The following is a 14,673-nucleotide window of genomic DNA, read 5'->3' as shown; positions in this document are numbered from 1 at the left end:
GGATTTTTGCATGTCTAAAAAGCCCTCAGTTCCAGCCCTTCTCAGAATGAGCTGTTTCTGTGTCTTTAAATGGTAATTATCTGTCTGACTCCGCCCCTGACCACACCCCTCTCAGAAATGGATGCAGCACTCATATTATTATTATTATTTTTTTTTTCTTGGCAAAGTTTGGACTGGGATTTGAACCATCAATCTCCCAGAATGTAGTCAGCAGGGTAACCCACTGAGCTATCCAGCATCTCAGCTGGTAGCTAAGAGGATCAGTAGAGGAGGGTGGAACTTTCTTCCAAGTGGGGGAGGGCCAACCAAACCTGGGGGGGCGGGTGCTAAGGGCCCCTGGTGAGGTGACTAGATGTAAAATCTGAGAATGGCTTGTTTCAGCACACATTTTCTGAAAGGTGGAGAAAGAGAGGGGGAGAGGGAATGGATTTTTCTGGTACTTAAGGGGAATGTGGACAGGCCAGGGACACATATTTGTGTTAAAAAAGCCTGAAAAAAGTGATTTTTGCATAATATGTCCCCTTTAAGGCATGAAGATGTGGTCCATCAGTGTACCTATCTTCTGATGGCTACTTTCAGCATGATCATGCACCATGTCACAAAGCTCAACTCATCTTTAACTGGTTTCTTGAACATGACAATGGGTTCACTGTCGCAGTCACCATCACAGTCCCCAGATCTCAATTCAAAACAGCACCTTTGAGATGTAGTGGAACGATAGATTTTCATAATGGATGTGCAGCCAACAAATCTGCATCAGCTGAGTGATGCTGTCATGACCATATGGACCAAAATCTTTGAGAAGTGTTTCCAACACCTTGTTGAAACTATGCCACAAAGAGTTAAAACAAGGTGTACCTAATATAGTGGTCGGTGAGTGTATAGCCTCATATATTGATAACATCATTTATGACAAACTGATATGGAACACCAACACTAACACAAGGTTTGCAAATTCACAACAATGTCTGTATTTCTCAAGAAAACTGAGGAATTTTAATGTTGACAGCACCATGCTGAAATTCTTTTACAAAAAAAAGCATTTTAACTCTTTGTATTCAGTGTTTGGGGGGAGCATGAACAAACAGAATAAAGTTGTGAAACTGGGAACAAAGAAAATCTCCAAACTGACAGAGTGATACACATTGAACTTGGACTACTATCCTCAGGACACAGATACAGAATGCTCAGGATGAGAACAAAAAGAGGCATCGCATTTGAACCATGGAGTATTCAGCCGCTCAACAAGCTCAGACAATAGAGGAACTTCACACTTTATTGAACCTGTTGCTCAACATTCCTTACAAGTTGCACAAAATGCCTTAATAATTTTGTTTTAGTGGTACAATCGGATGGTTTTAGGGCTGTGTTTTACTTATGTTTTGATATTTTATATGCCATTCCCTGGCTGTTGATGTCTTTTGTTAATATTGTTATACTCTAGGTGCAAGACAAATTCCTTTAGGGGCAAAAGAAGGTTTTATTCATTCAATACCACCTTGCAGCAAACTTTGCTGAGTAACATTTCCATGAGTTAGTTAATGCCACTCATGATATTGCCAATTTCATTTGTGTAATTAGCTCATCATATCATCAATTCATTTTGGTATTTTTCTTCTACAACCAGACATCAGTTTTAACTGGAGCAAAGGTTGCAGTTAAAGCTTAACCAGATAAAAACAATCATCAAAAATCAGTGCACTCTAATAATGGGTAAACTTGACCTGCTCGTGGCTTAAGGTAAACAGGGTCAGGCCAGATATGAGAGCATATGCTGGTTCAGCACTTCACTGCGTCAGCCTTAGGAGAGTACTGCTCTGGCCTCCTGATGGCTATCATCCGGGCCTGTGTCAGGCCCATGCCCCATCTCTACAGGCATCCTCCTAGTTGACCACCCTATGACGCACGCGGTCATCCCGGGCATCTGGACCAGCTCACTGGATTGGAGGCACCGTGTATGTGGTGAGTTGGATCAGGCCTGGGAAAGACCGCTAGGTGCCTGTGAAGGCAGCTGCCGTTCCGGAAGGACCAAGGTAAGACCGGAAGGACCAAGGTCTGACAGACTCTGACCTTCGTCTGCATGCTCAGGTGCCAGGACGCCACACTGTCTTGCTCAGCAAACCCAGCGCCCCATGTGCAAATCCAAGTCTGCGGTTGATTTCAGCCTCACAGCTAGTTAGCAAATCAATGGATTTAACTGCTAAGGTAAGTGAACTGCTGTACAACTTCCACTTTCTCACAATTCAAAGACACAGATTTGATGGCGGCATCCAATGCAGCCCCAAATGCCTTTTCCCCCAACAGTTATGGTGTGAAACATAACCATGTATACAGATTTAGCTGCAAAAATGAGTTTCGGTGGTGCATGGTGCAAAGCCGTCATTCAGCATAGTGGCAAGGAAAAACTATGAGCAGAAGCAGACTCATGTTGAAAGCTGCCAAAAAGAGTCAACCTTCTTTATTTAAAATAAATACTGGTTAAAAAATGCAACTTTTATATGTTCTTTTTTATATTTATATGTACTTAATCACCTCAGTGTTATAGGTAAGTTTTGAAAAAAAAAAATCATCACTATGGTAACAAGCTTGCTAAGATGCACGTACAAGCAACAGGTTTTTTTTTTTTCTTTCTCCCTTATATCTCTCATACAGTCATTGTTACGTCTTCCTTTCAGCTCGGGCCTGTTCGAAGAAGCTGTCATGAAAACACCCACAGACTTGTGTATTTGTAAACTGAAAAGGAAGTGGTAGTGGGGGCAGCTGGTGAGGAGGGGGTTTCAGCTACAGATTCACTGACTCACTTTCCAACCCAAGACCTGAGGCAATGGCTACAAAAGAGTTGTGACACTACTGTTCGTACATGTGCTGCGGAAAGGTGAGCCTCTTTTATAGGCATGTGTCATGGGTTTTGTTCAAATTTATGTAACATTCTATGGTGACTACTTACTGTTCAGGCTTTGGCTTTAGGATATGGAATGAATAAGGTAATCATCTATGAACAGGCTTTTATATTTACATTCCCCTTGTATTTTAATGTTTTAGTACTTTGCAGATGTCTGAGTCACAATCTTTCCAGCGCTGGCTGACCTGCAGTAGCAAAGGAAGTAGAGTTTAACAGCTACACAGTTGGGATTCACAGCTTTGGTCTAGACCTGGCCTTTAGCAGGGAGTCTGTGTGGGTGTGAGTGCTCTAAATTATACTTTGATCTGACACAAGTTACTCATTCTTCCACACATGAAAGCAACATTTTCCACTGATGAAGTTGAGCATATTTTTTACAAGCCATAGGCTGTTATCTGCCTGTCAGGCCTGGAGCAGCATGTTGTAGTAAAGCAAAACTGAAAGGTGGTCGTTGTAATGGCACTCAGTCCACAGCTAAACACTGTCCCCTTGTGTTGGACTGTGCAGCAGGTGTAAAAATTAGATAACTCAGATATTTCCTGTGTGTATTTGACTGCCATGGCATTTTTAATCATTGCCCAAACTCCACTAGGGGTCAGGTTGGGTTATTCGCTGACTACGTAGTTAATCTGAAACATGTCTGTAAGAGCACTGAGACATTCTGGTGGAAAAACATGATGAGAGTTTTCACAGAAGCTTCCCCAAACCTCTATACTGATTCACAACTTTTACAAATTGGGCAGTGGAAAGTGAGAATCAGAACATGCAGATACCTCTAATGAAGGAGACAGAGTGGGTGGTATGTGGATCTCCTTTCAGAGTATTTGAAAGCTGTGGTTGCAACAGCTAATATCTGGAGGAGCAAGCGCTTTGGGTTTTTACCAACAAGGTTTGGAAGACGAACAGTTTCAGATAAAACTTAATAAATTGGAAAATAAAATGGTGTCACAGTCCTGATGACTAATATCATGTTCCTTTGACCTTTTATGTGCTTTATCACTTGTGTAGTTGTCATGCAGATCAGTAGATTTGATGAATGTTTCTGTCTGGCCCTGTTTTTGTCTTCTTTTGCTTTGTCAGAGTCTGGTAGGATAATTCTTCGACAGCATGCTGTAGGGAGGGTCCTGCTGTTAATTGTATCAGTGACTCATTATCTTCAGGGTCTCACTGTTAACTCATGACCTCTCACTTTCATTTTGTAACCAGGGTCCCCAAAGTGACTCACTGTCGAAAGCATTCATTCATCATTCTTACAGTACCTATAAAAAGTATTCCCCTGTTGGATGATGTGTCCTTTTATTGATTTTATAAATCAATTTTGGTCAATATAATTTGGCTTTAATGATAAAAAGAGATTAAAAAACACCTGTAATGACAAGTGAAAACAGATTTCTACAAAGTGAGGTCAATTTAACAAAATAAAAACAATGTCAGTTAAAATAAGTGCATAAACATTCACCCCCTTTAAAGTAGGTGACCTAATTTAACAGCGGTCCAGTCACTGGATATTCAGTATTCCTTGCTACCATTACACCATGAAGACAAAAGAACACTTCAGGCAACTCAGAGAAAAAGTTATTAAAAAAATATAAGTCAGGGGATGAATAGGAAAAAAAAAAGTTGTCCAAGGCACTGAACATCCCCCAGAGTTCAGTAAATTCATCATCAAGAAATGGAAGGAGTATGACACGTGTAAATCTGCCTAGATCAGGCCGTTCTCACAAACTGTGTCGATGTAAGAAGGACACCAGTGAGCGATGCAACCAAGACATCTAGGACTAATTTGAGGGAGTTACATGCTTCAGCAGCTGAGATGAGAGAACCTGTCAGAGCCTGAGCAGTTTTGTGAAGAAGAATGGAGTAAAATTTCAGTGTCCAGATGTGCAAGCCTGACTGAAACCTATCCACACAGACTCAGTGCTGTGATTGCAGCCAAAGGTGCATCTTCTAAATACTGTTTTGAAGGTGGTGAATATTTATGCAGTCACTTATTTTACATTTTGTAGAAATCTATTAACTCTTTGGCATCAAAATCATTTTTTGTATTTTGTATTTGTCAAAAAACGCAGCATTTTAATGACCATTACTGATTTATGAAAACAAAAATAAAGATAAAACATCCAGGGGGTGAATATTTTTATAGGTATTGTAATTTATTTTCAACCCAAAAAACAAAGCAAACATCTGAAATCATATAAAGTACAGATTTTTAAAAATCATATTGTGACGTTTATTCTAAATGGCGACAGTTTGTTGACAGACATGAAGACATATCTGAATGCTCCAGGAACTAATGCCATGTGTTTTTGATTTCATAGTAAGTTGAATGTACACTCATTGACAGAGGAATACACAGTTCCTCATTTCATAAAAAAACAACTGAAGATCATTGACAAAACCAAATGTCTCTTTCAGCTTGTGAAACTGAAACAACTGTTTCAGTCAGACCATTTCACTTTCCATTAAAAAATCAGAAATTGAAAATGAGCATGACTTTAGGTATTTGTGGTACATTTTTAACGTGATCATCAGATAAATGCATTTTTTTGTGGAGACTAAAAGAAAATAATTGAAAGAAAACATCCACATTTTTGCACCTTACCAAAATAAAAAGAACAGTAATATTGCTGAGTATTTACTCCACTAGCGATAAAGCCCTGCAACACTTGAAAAAGAAAATACATTCTCTCAGGTGACCCCGGCTATAAATAAAAGCATGCAATACAAACACATTGAGTGTCACACAGTGACGTACATTCAATATCATACATATATTTCAAAAAGTGTAAATAATTCAGGTCCAAACAATAATTTAATACAAATATAGCAAGAAAAACAGCTAAAAAGTGCTGTGCAAATCACAGATCATTGTGGCGCTTTATCAAAATACATTCTTGATGTTTGCTAATGCAAATGTAAAATGTAAGAAAATAAACAAGACAATACAATTTAAACAACCAAGTAAGATCCATTCACCCTGAATACAGGCCTCATAGACCGTTAATGTGCTTTTGGATCACCAATAGTTGAAAGAAACCGACAACAACCTAACCAGGGAACTTCCCCTCAAACTTTTATTATGCTTTTCTATGTAACTGAGTTTTATATATATAACGTCACAAGAAACCGATCTGTAGTGATGATGTCAGCTTTAGTCAAATCTTGAGCAGCTATACAGAGTGATTATAACTGCATGTATATGATATCCAGGTGGGTCAGTGAGTCTGTGTGATTTATTTTAGGGGTCTCCATGTTGATTTTAGTCACCAGGGTCGCCTCAGAAGAAAACGCTGTCACCATGGCGAGAAGGCCTGTGCTGCATGTGTCCATGTTTATCCGACCCTCCAGAATGGTTCGCTTCTCATTCTTATTCGTCCACATCACTTTCACAATGAGGTTTGAGTGGCCTTCGAGTAAAGACACATTTTTGCATGTCTGAAGTGTCACCTGAAGATTTAGGAAGTAATATCCATCTTTGTCTATGGTCAGGACTTCATCTTTTACTGTGACCAGGCCTTCAGTGTCGTACCTTGGTCGCCATTTAACTGCTCCACTGTCTGTGGGTGAAAAAGAGGCTGCTGTAAGTGGCAAACTTGAAATTATGGTTATTGAAATTATATATTTCTCTCCCACTCAGCTATTGTCCTAACATTAGCGATGACGGTCTGACTCACATTAACTGCCTTAGTCATACATCCTAAGAAAGGAAATGCATCAAATAGGAGTTTACCTGTTGTAGGATGTGCAATAAAGTTGAGCATTTTCCCTTTTCCCAGGCGAGGCTTGGGCTCTGGGGGAGGCTGTAGGAAGAGGAAACATCTATTTATTTCATAGACTATAAAGCTTTTTATGTAGTATACAAGCACTGGCTCTCAAAACAGACCAGTAGTTGATGTCAAAACTTTATAATTGGCTATGACACTGACACTTCTGCTATCATAAGAGTGACAATCTTTGGGAGGAAAAAAAGGACAACAGTTGAAAGTAGCTGCATTTCTCCGAATGTTACAATGACGTCAATGTGCTTCCTCCAAGACGTGAGCAAAGTGGTTAGACTGTCTGACATCAAATACTCAGACTTGAACTCAGTTTTGCTTGTTCTGCAATATTTGTGTGTCTGAAACATTGTGATTTAAAAAATTAAAAAACCCTAACTTTAGCATGACCTTTTATTTGCCATATTATGAGAATATAATGCAACACAGAGAGGTCAAAAGGAGAAACGCACTGTGGTTTTCTTACCAAAGAATGATTGTTCTTAAATGGCAGTGTTATTGCCCCACCAGTGACATTCTCAATCTGGAGAAGGAGACAGAAGTATATAAATAAAGGAATTTTACATTGTATCTCATTAAAAGAATGATCTGAAACAGTTCTTTTTGGATATTTTACAACTATTTAGGAGTCAGAAAAGGGTAGCACAGACCACAGGCAATAGCGTCTTTCACACCAGCTGTGTTACTGCCAGAACCACAGGAAAGAACAGATGCTTTATGCAGGTGTTCAAACTCACCAGTGCTGACATTTATTCTGCTCTCTTGTTAATTCATCCAAATGTGAAAACACTATGGCTTTTCTAGTTTGAATATGAACTTATGTGCCTTATCCTTAATGACTGCAGAGCTTCCTAATTTTACTGGAAGGATATTAAATATGAACCCTCACCCGGTTGTGATGTCCAGCTGAGAAATAGAGTGTGATGAACACAACCTGGCTGATGGAGAGCATGCAGACCCACAACAGGAGGACTCGGATGAGGCAATGCTGCGCGTGCTGTGACATCGTCAGTCCAAGTGAGCAGAATTCTGAGCCTGGAGAGTTCAAGGAGACAGATGTTAAGAGTTTCCTCCTCTGCTTGTTCTGCTGTGCGGAGCAGTGCGCGTGTCTCTGTGAGTCTGCTTCCTGAGCTGTATGTGTGCATGTGATGAGAGAGTTTTGATATCTGTCTGCTCTCTGCCGTGCCCTGAGTATCTATACAGTAAACAGGAATCCAGATGGTACTTTCCCCACTATGTTACAGGAGGCAAATGCAGCAGACCGAGGTTGAATCTGCATTTTGGGACTGGCCCCTCTCTCCTACTCACTAAAACTCACACAGAATAGAGGAACAAAACTCATTTGGAAGGAAGGAAGGATTGGAGAGAATTGACAAAAAGCAATCCCAAAATAAATCATTCAGTTCCTTATTTAGGGAAGAATTAATGAAGAGTGTTTGTGGTGTTTTACTGCATGTATTGCTGTTTATTTTTACCACGTTCAACATCTTTGACAGTCCCCACTCCACCCTTTTAGCATCTGTTACCTTCCATTAAACACTGACAGTAGTTTTTCCCAATTTTCTCTCCATTGAGCTCCCTCTTCACATATCTAAGAAGAGCTGCAGCCCCCAGGACCCACATGAAAAAAACAACATATTGTGTCAAAAATACACATCAATTTGAATGGTTTTCATCATTTAAAGCCACACAAAATGACCCAAATCACAAGTGTTCTTACCAAAAGACCTTTGTATGAAACAGTCATTGGTATTTTATCATGATTTTAGGTGAATCCTTTTTTAACAGCCTCAGAGCTCAGACACAGAGGACACACATAAAGTCCCTGAGAAAGCAGAAAATTTGCAGAACTGGAGCACAAGTGGCAAAACAATGGTAGAAAACAAGTGGTGAAAAAGGGTATCAGAGTGGCAAACATGGTATAACAGCAGCAAAAAATGGGCCACAGAAAGGAGAAAATGGGTTTAAAATGTAAAAAAGCAGTTAAGAAGTGGCAGAAATGGCTGAAAAGTGGCAAAAATTGGTGAAAGTGACAACAATGAGTTACTTCAAGCAGATCAGTGTATTAAGAAAAGTATTAAATGTGTCAAAATACTTATCATATAATTGTGCTTTCTAATCACTGAGAAAAATAAGTGACTTTATATTACACCAACATTGAGAAGGTTGAGTCAGGTCTCTCAGCAACAGAGAGCTTCTTGTACACAGCTATGTTAAGTGTTCTTTGGCACTGCATCAGTAATGTGAGTAAGGGGGGGTAAAGGGGCACCCTAATTTGACTGAGCACAAAATTAGGTGAGGAAAAGGGTTAAAAAAAAAAAAAGGTTTAAAGTGGCAAAAATGAGCTAGGAAAGGGGAAAAAATGGTTGAAACTGATGAAAAGCAATTAAAAAGTGGTAGAAATGGATGAAAAGTGGCAACAATGGGTTACAAAGGCAAAAAATATGCAAAAAGTGGCGAGAAAGGGATTAAAAGGGCAAAAAGTGTCAAAATGGGTGTCAAAAATAGTGATAAGGGGTTTAAAAGCAGCCAAAATGGGTTAAAGTGGCAAAAAATGGTTTTAGGATGAAAAATTAATAACTAATCCAATTCATACCCATCCATACACATTTACACACCACAGATGAGGCAGTGGGAGTGGAGCTGGGGATTGAACCCACGACCTTCCCATTACAGGACGTCCAACTTCTTGAAAATTTGCAGCAAAGTCCTTACAAGTATAACAAGCCCTTTACAAAAGAGAAAATTCAGGCCATACTCTATTATTATTAACCAAGACACAAGGTGAATAACTCATGGTGGGTAAATGTTGGGTCTTGGAAAAAAGTTTCCTTTTCACAGGCAGAAATCTCAAGCATAACTGTGTGTTGAGTTGAGTATTAAATGTGTTAAAATGCTCACTATATTATTGTGCTTTTCAACCATTCAAAATAATAAGTACCTTTGCATTACACCAACAGAGATGGTTAATCAGTTCTCTCAGCCAGAAGCCAAGGCCAAAGGTGGCCTAATTGGTTCTAAGATGCAAAAATGGGTCAAAAGTGGAAAAAGCACAGCAGAAATAGGCAGAAAGGGTTGCAGTTGAATTGGCCATCAGTTTTAGCTATTCCTATTCACATTTACACACCACCAATGAAGCAGTGGATGTAAATTGGGGTTTAGCATCTTGCCCATGGACATGTGACTGCAGGAGCTGGGGATTGAACCAATGACCTTCCCATTACATGACAAAGTGCAAATTTGAACAAAATTAATTAGCTTAATTTAGCTTCACAGCATCAATGCTTTGACAAAGGAATGCTATGTATTTTTGAATAAATATCTTAATTTTGTGCCTAAAAAAAACAACAAAAATACATATTTTTTAACAAAAATGGTAGCACTAAGGGTTAACATTTACAAACTGAACACCCTAGGAAGAAAGACTGACTATATAAAAGCGTATCCCTTTCTTGTGCTCCATTATGAGTTCCTTATTAGCAACAAGACTTCACTTATTAAACCTTTAAATAAAAAAAATATGATTTAGATTTAAAAAAGCAACATTAGATTATTAATCTAAATGTGAAATCGAATCAGTGTGATTGAAGAAATGCATCAAACAAACCATATGTCAGTAAACTTTTAAGTAGAACACTTAAATGTCGCAATGCCTTGTTTACATTTTGCACTTCTTGAAAATACACAACCAGCACATAGATTTTGGTTGAGGTCAGTAAACCTGGTTTCACTTTCTGTCTTTGTCAGCTGCTTGTACTGTCTGGGGAAAGTTTCTTGATGGTCGCCTTTAAGATTAGGTGTTTGTCAAAATGACACCCAAAGACACTGATATGACTGTTAGTGGTCATATGTGGCACAACAACAAATGACATGACCAGACTTGTTTGTGATTTTAACTCACAGCGACTGTATGTAAATATTTATGGTCACTTTAGAACAGTAAGCTAGTACCCTGATTAAACAATAGAAGAGAGAACATGTTAGTACTTAATGGAAAAAGCAGAAGTGCATTTTTGGAGAACCAGCAGTGTCCGGTCATGTGCACTTTAAATGTGGGGTTTACAGTGATGATGAATACAGCTGAATGGTAGGGGAAATCAAAGTGCTTTAACAATGTTTGTAGAGTGTTTCTGCTTTTTTCAGCTGATGAAATACTTTCCAAACATAAGTCAGTTCTAATGGTTTCATACTAAGTGAATCATAGTTTCATTAGAGAAAACACAGTACACAAATCATATGGATTGACACTTGATTCTACATTTTAGAATGGGTTGAAAACCCAGCCAATCAAATAATGGGTTATATTAATGGCAGATTCAAAATACCAAAACAGGATTGGAAACATGATGACACCACCATGTCACATACTGAAAAGTGTGAATGACCACATGTGTTCTAAACAGTGGTGGGGTATTCTCATTATTACTACATTACTATTACTACTACTACTTATTACTTGATGTGCTTTCATTTGGACTTCAATAAAGTGATATCAAACTGTGGAAGACAAATCATTTTGACTCTGGCCATTTTTAGATCCACATCTCATAACTGTTTGTTGTCTCTGGTCTTTTGGCTTCTAGATGATGACTTACAGCCATCTAGTGGATGTAAATTAATATCACAAAACAGGGAGACATCAATACTGCATAATATAATAGGCAAAATTCTTAATAACTTTGACATGGAAGCCAAAAACATCCCTGGTTGAAATATTGTTTAACACAAATGTCTCAAGATCAGGAGTGAATGATTTTGTCATTAAGACAACACAAGGCTGATTTCTGACATTTTTTGGGGAAAAACAACTATTTTTCATGTTTCATGTGGCTGAGTATGAAGATTCTAGTTCCAGTTGTCACAAGTGAATTTCCTTCAAGCCCTGTCATGAATGTTCATTCAAAACTAACCAGTCGATACAAGAGCTATGCTCCCCAGTCACTTCTTTAGGTACGCCTGGTTACCTACTCATTCATGCAAATATCTGATCAACCATCCATAAGACATCAATCATTGCATTTAGACATGTATGCATGGTCAAAAGTTCAAATTGAGCATCAGAATGAAGAAGAGAGGTGATTTAAAATAACAGAACATGCAGCAGTTGTTGGTGGCTGCAGGCTGGTCTGAGAATCAGCTGATCTACTGGGATTTTCCATGCAGAACCATTTCTAGGGTTTATAGAGAACAGTTTTAAAAAATACTGAAATATCCAGTGAGCAGTAGTTCTCTGGGCCAGAAAGCCTTGTAGATGTCAAAGGGCAGAGGAGAATGGCCAGACTGGTCAGAGCTGACAGAAGGGCAACAGTTACTCAAATAAGCACTCACTACAGTAGAGATATGTGCAGATGAGGATCTCTGAATAAACAACACAGCAGCAGAAGAATGTACATTATGATTTGGTATTTATTAACATGAAAACATAACATACCACCTACAATAACTGCACATTTAAAGTCTCTTAAATCACATTTTCCCCAATTTGAAGCTCACCTTGAACTTGAGCTGATTGTTTTGACAGTATTTACGTGTCTAGATGTTTTGGCTTTTAACATGAATTTGGCTGATTGGATTTTGGGTTTTTAACCAGTTGAACTGTTGTACTAACCTGGCATGCAGGGTGGATTTGTTTCACATATCCATCTGGTAAACCACTCATAGACAGTGTTTGGGAAAGGGCAGAGCCTTTGAGAAAAAAAACTCAGAGGGTGATTGGATGAACGTTCTGTCTGTCACATCTTTACCGGCCAATCAGAACAACAAAACTCGTGACGTAGCCACTAAAGAGCTGTGCCCCTATTGAAGGAGTGAACTCCATAAAGAACTACATAACACAAACCATGGTGACTGTAGACATGTCAGTACACGACTTTTGTTGTTTTGAAAAGAAAACAACTCAATGCTGTTTTTTGTTCTCCTTTTAATAAAGAAATGTCGTCAAATTCTGGTAAAACTGGTGCTTTAGCAGCATCCACGCTAATGTCTTCCGCCATAATTGCACCGGCCTCTTGTTGCTGCTTGCCTACGTCACGACTCCACCACGTCAGAAAGTACTGCCTCTCGATGCTGATTGGTCCTGTCACTTTCTAATCGGGCCCAAACGGTTCAGATGGGAGCTTTGCAAGATGGATTTGCCAGTGAGAAACACAGAAATGGGCATATCCATCTGCTTTGCAAGGTTATTGTTGTACCTAACAAATTGGTAAGTGAGTATAGATTACAGTACAGTCTGGCCTGTTTCCAGTCTGAATCAATTGCTCCTATTTTCAGGACATCATCCTTACATGCTGAAATAGCACACCATATCTCTTGTAAACATTTCAACACCTGGGAAAATATCACTGAGGTTTTGAAAGAGCTGAATCTGTCTAATCTGTCTGATTCAGTCTAAAAACTTATCTAAGAAGAAGAATCCAAGAATTAGACTCCAATAGGGACTGGTACCCAACCCAACTGGCCTTTTTTTTCTCGTTATAGGAGTGTCCAGGAGTTTGGTAGGTGTGGAATACATCATTACAAGGCTGGCAGGAGTAAAGTTTCCAGTTGGCCTTGCTGTACATCTTTTAAATCATAAATTTCACCTTTCCCTTACAGACTATACCGGCCTGCCTCACTGTATACAGTGGTTCCCAACCATTTTTCCTTGGAGCTCCCCTGCTCGCATTGAAGAGAAGCTGAGCCCCCCAAGACCCAAACAAAAAACCTGTTAACATTGTACACAGCTATGTTAAGTGTTCTTTGGTACTTCATCAGTGATGTATGTGTGGCCGGGACTAAGGCTGTCCAAATGGGGAGGATAAAGAGGAGAGCTTTCTGGGACCCAAACAGGGGGCCCTTGGTTCATTGTGAAGTTAATCTGATAATCATGTTCTATATTTAACCTGAATAATTACCACTCACATCAAAGCAACAAGAAATGAATTTTATTTGTATATTGATGCTGTAGTACAATATACCCTTTTTCAAAATTTAAATCCCTTCTCTGAAAAAGAATTACCTTTTTTGTTAATGTTAACTTTGAACTTAACCATTTGGTAAGTAATGTCAGACTTCAGAGCCAAACCATGGTGTGCACAAATGTCAGGCTACCAGAAGGAATGGAAATAACTTGAAATAACTAAAATAAAACAAGGCTGAAAATTAGTAAAACTGTGCTAAAAGTGGCAAAAAAATGGCAGAAACAAAAGTGGTGAAAGTGGTTACAGAGTTGTTAATGGGTTAAAACGACAAAATGAGATAGCAGCAAAGAAAGGCAAAAAGGGGTAAAATGGTGAAAAGCAGATAAAAAGTTGTGAACATAGGCAAAAAAAACGCAAAAATGGGTTAAGAGGGGCAACAAAAATTTGCAAAGGCAGAGAAAGGTTTGTCTGAAATGTTCAGAAGGGGTTAAAATGTTGCAAAAAATAGGTTATAATTGGCAGAAATATGTTTTAAAAAGGAAAAATGTGTTAAAGTGGCAAAAATGTGTGGAAACGGTGGCATAAATAACTACTTTGAACATTAGTACAGTAATAACTTGACACAGTTTTCAGCTACACAGTAAAGCAACTACAAGCTAGGATGCTAACACCAGTGCAATAAATCACAAGGGGGGCATTGCTGCGGTTTTTCAGGGGCCCATCCTACTCTATGGGCAGGCCTTGGTGTGACAGGAATTACAGACATACTGTATAGTGACACCTCTATCATGTGTATGAAGGGGTAATGAATGGGCAAGCAGCAGAAGAGTACAAAATAAAGGTGTGGTGAAGAAAAGTATGTATGTAACTTCATTTTGGTTCCACAGGGAGTTAAGGCTAACATATTAGTTATTAATAACGAAAAAAGTATGCTATGCCCTGTATTTGCCACCAGGTGGCAGAAAAACTTCACAAAAATTTATTACACAGTGAGCTAGACACTGCTGAATAACAACCAATAAATCAAACAGCATTGTGGCTAATTAACTGATTTCACAAATAAAAACGGTAGAACATGCTTTTTTTATTCATGTTC

At 38.8% G+C, this 14,673-nt stretch overlaps 1 protein-coding gene across 2 annotated transcripts; it reads right to left on the bottom strand.

Annotated features, from left to right (window-relative positions):
• Positions 1 to 5,056: 5,056 nt before the first annotated feature.
• On the bottom strand, positions 5,057 to 7,897 carry LOC121503694. 2 transcript variants are annotated; one of them, XM_041778217.1, is made up of 4 exons: positions 7,568 to 7,897; positions 7,145 to 7,201; positions 6,633 to 6,702; positions 5,057 to 6,459 (listed from the first exon to the last, which is right to left on the bottom strand). In XM_041778217.1, the coding sequence occupies exons 1-4, from the start codon at positions 7,682 to 7,684 to the stop codon at positions 6,086 to 6,088; spliced, it is 618 nt and encodes a 205-aa protein (XP_041634151.1). In that variant the 5' UTR covers positions 7,685 to 7,897; the 3' UTR covers positions 5,057 to 6,085. The 2 variants fall into 2 exon arrangements, with proteins under 2 accessions (XP_041634151.1, XP_041634153.1); XM_041778219.1 differs by lacking the exon at positions 7,145 to 7,201.
• Positions 7,898 to 14,673: the final 6,776 nt, after the last annotated feature.

Source organism: Cheilinus undulatus, linkage group 21, assembly GCF_018320785.1.
Source record: "Cheilinus undulatus linkage group 21, ASM1832078v1, whole genome shotgun sequence".
Classification (NCBI taxonomy): Eukaryota; Metazoa; Chordata; class Actinopteri; order Labriformes; family Labridae; genus Cheilinus; species Cheilinus undulatus.
This window is presented reverse-complemented; position numbering and strand designations above follow the sequence as displayed.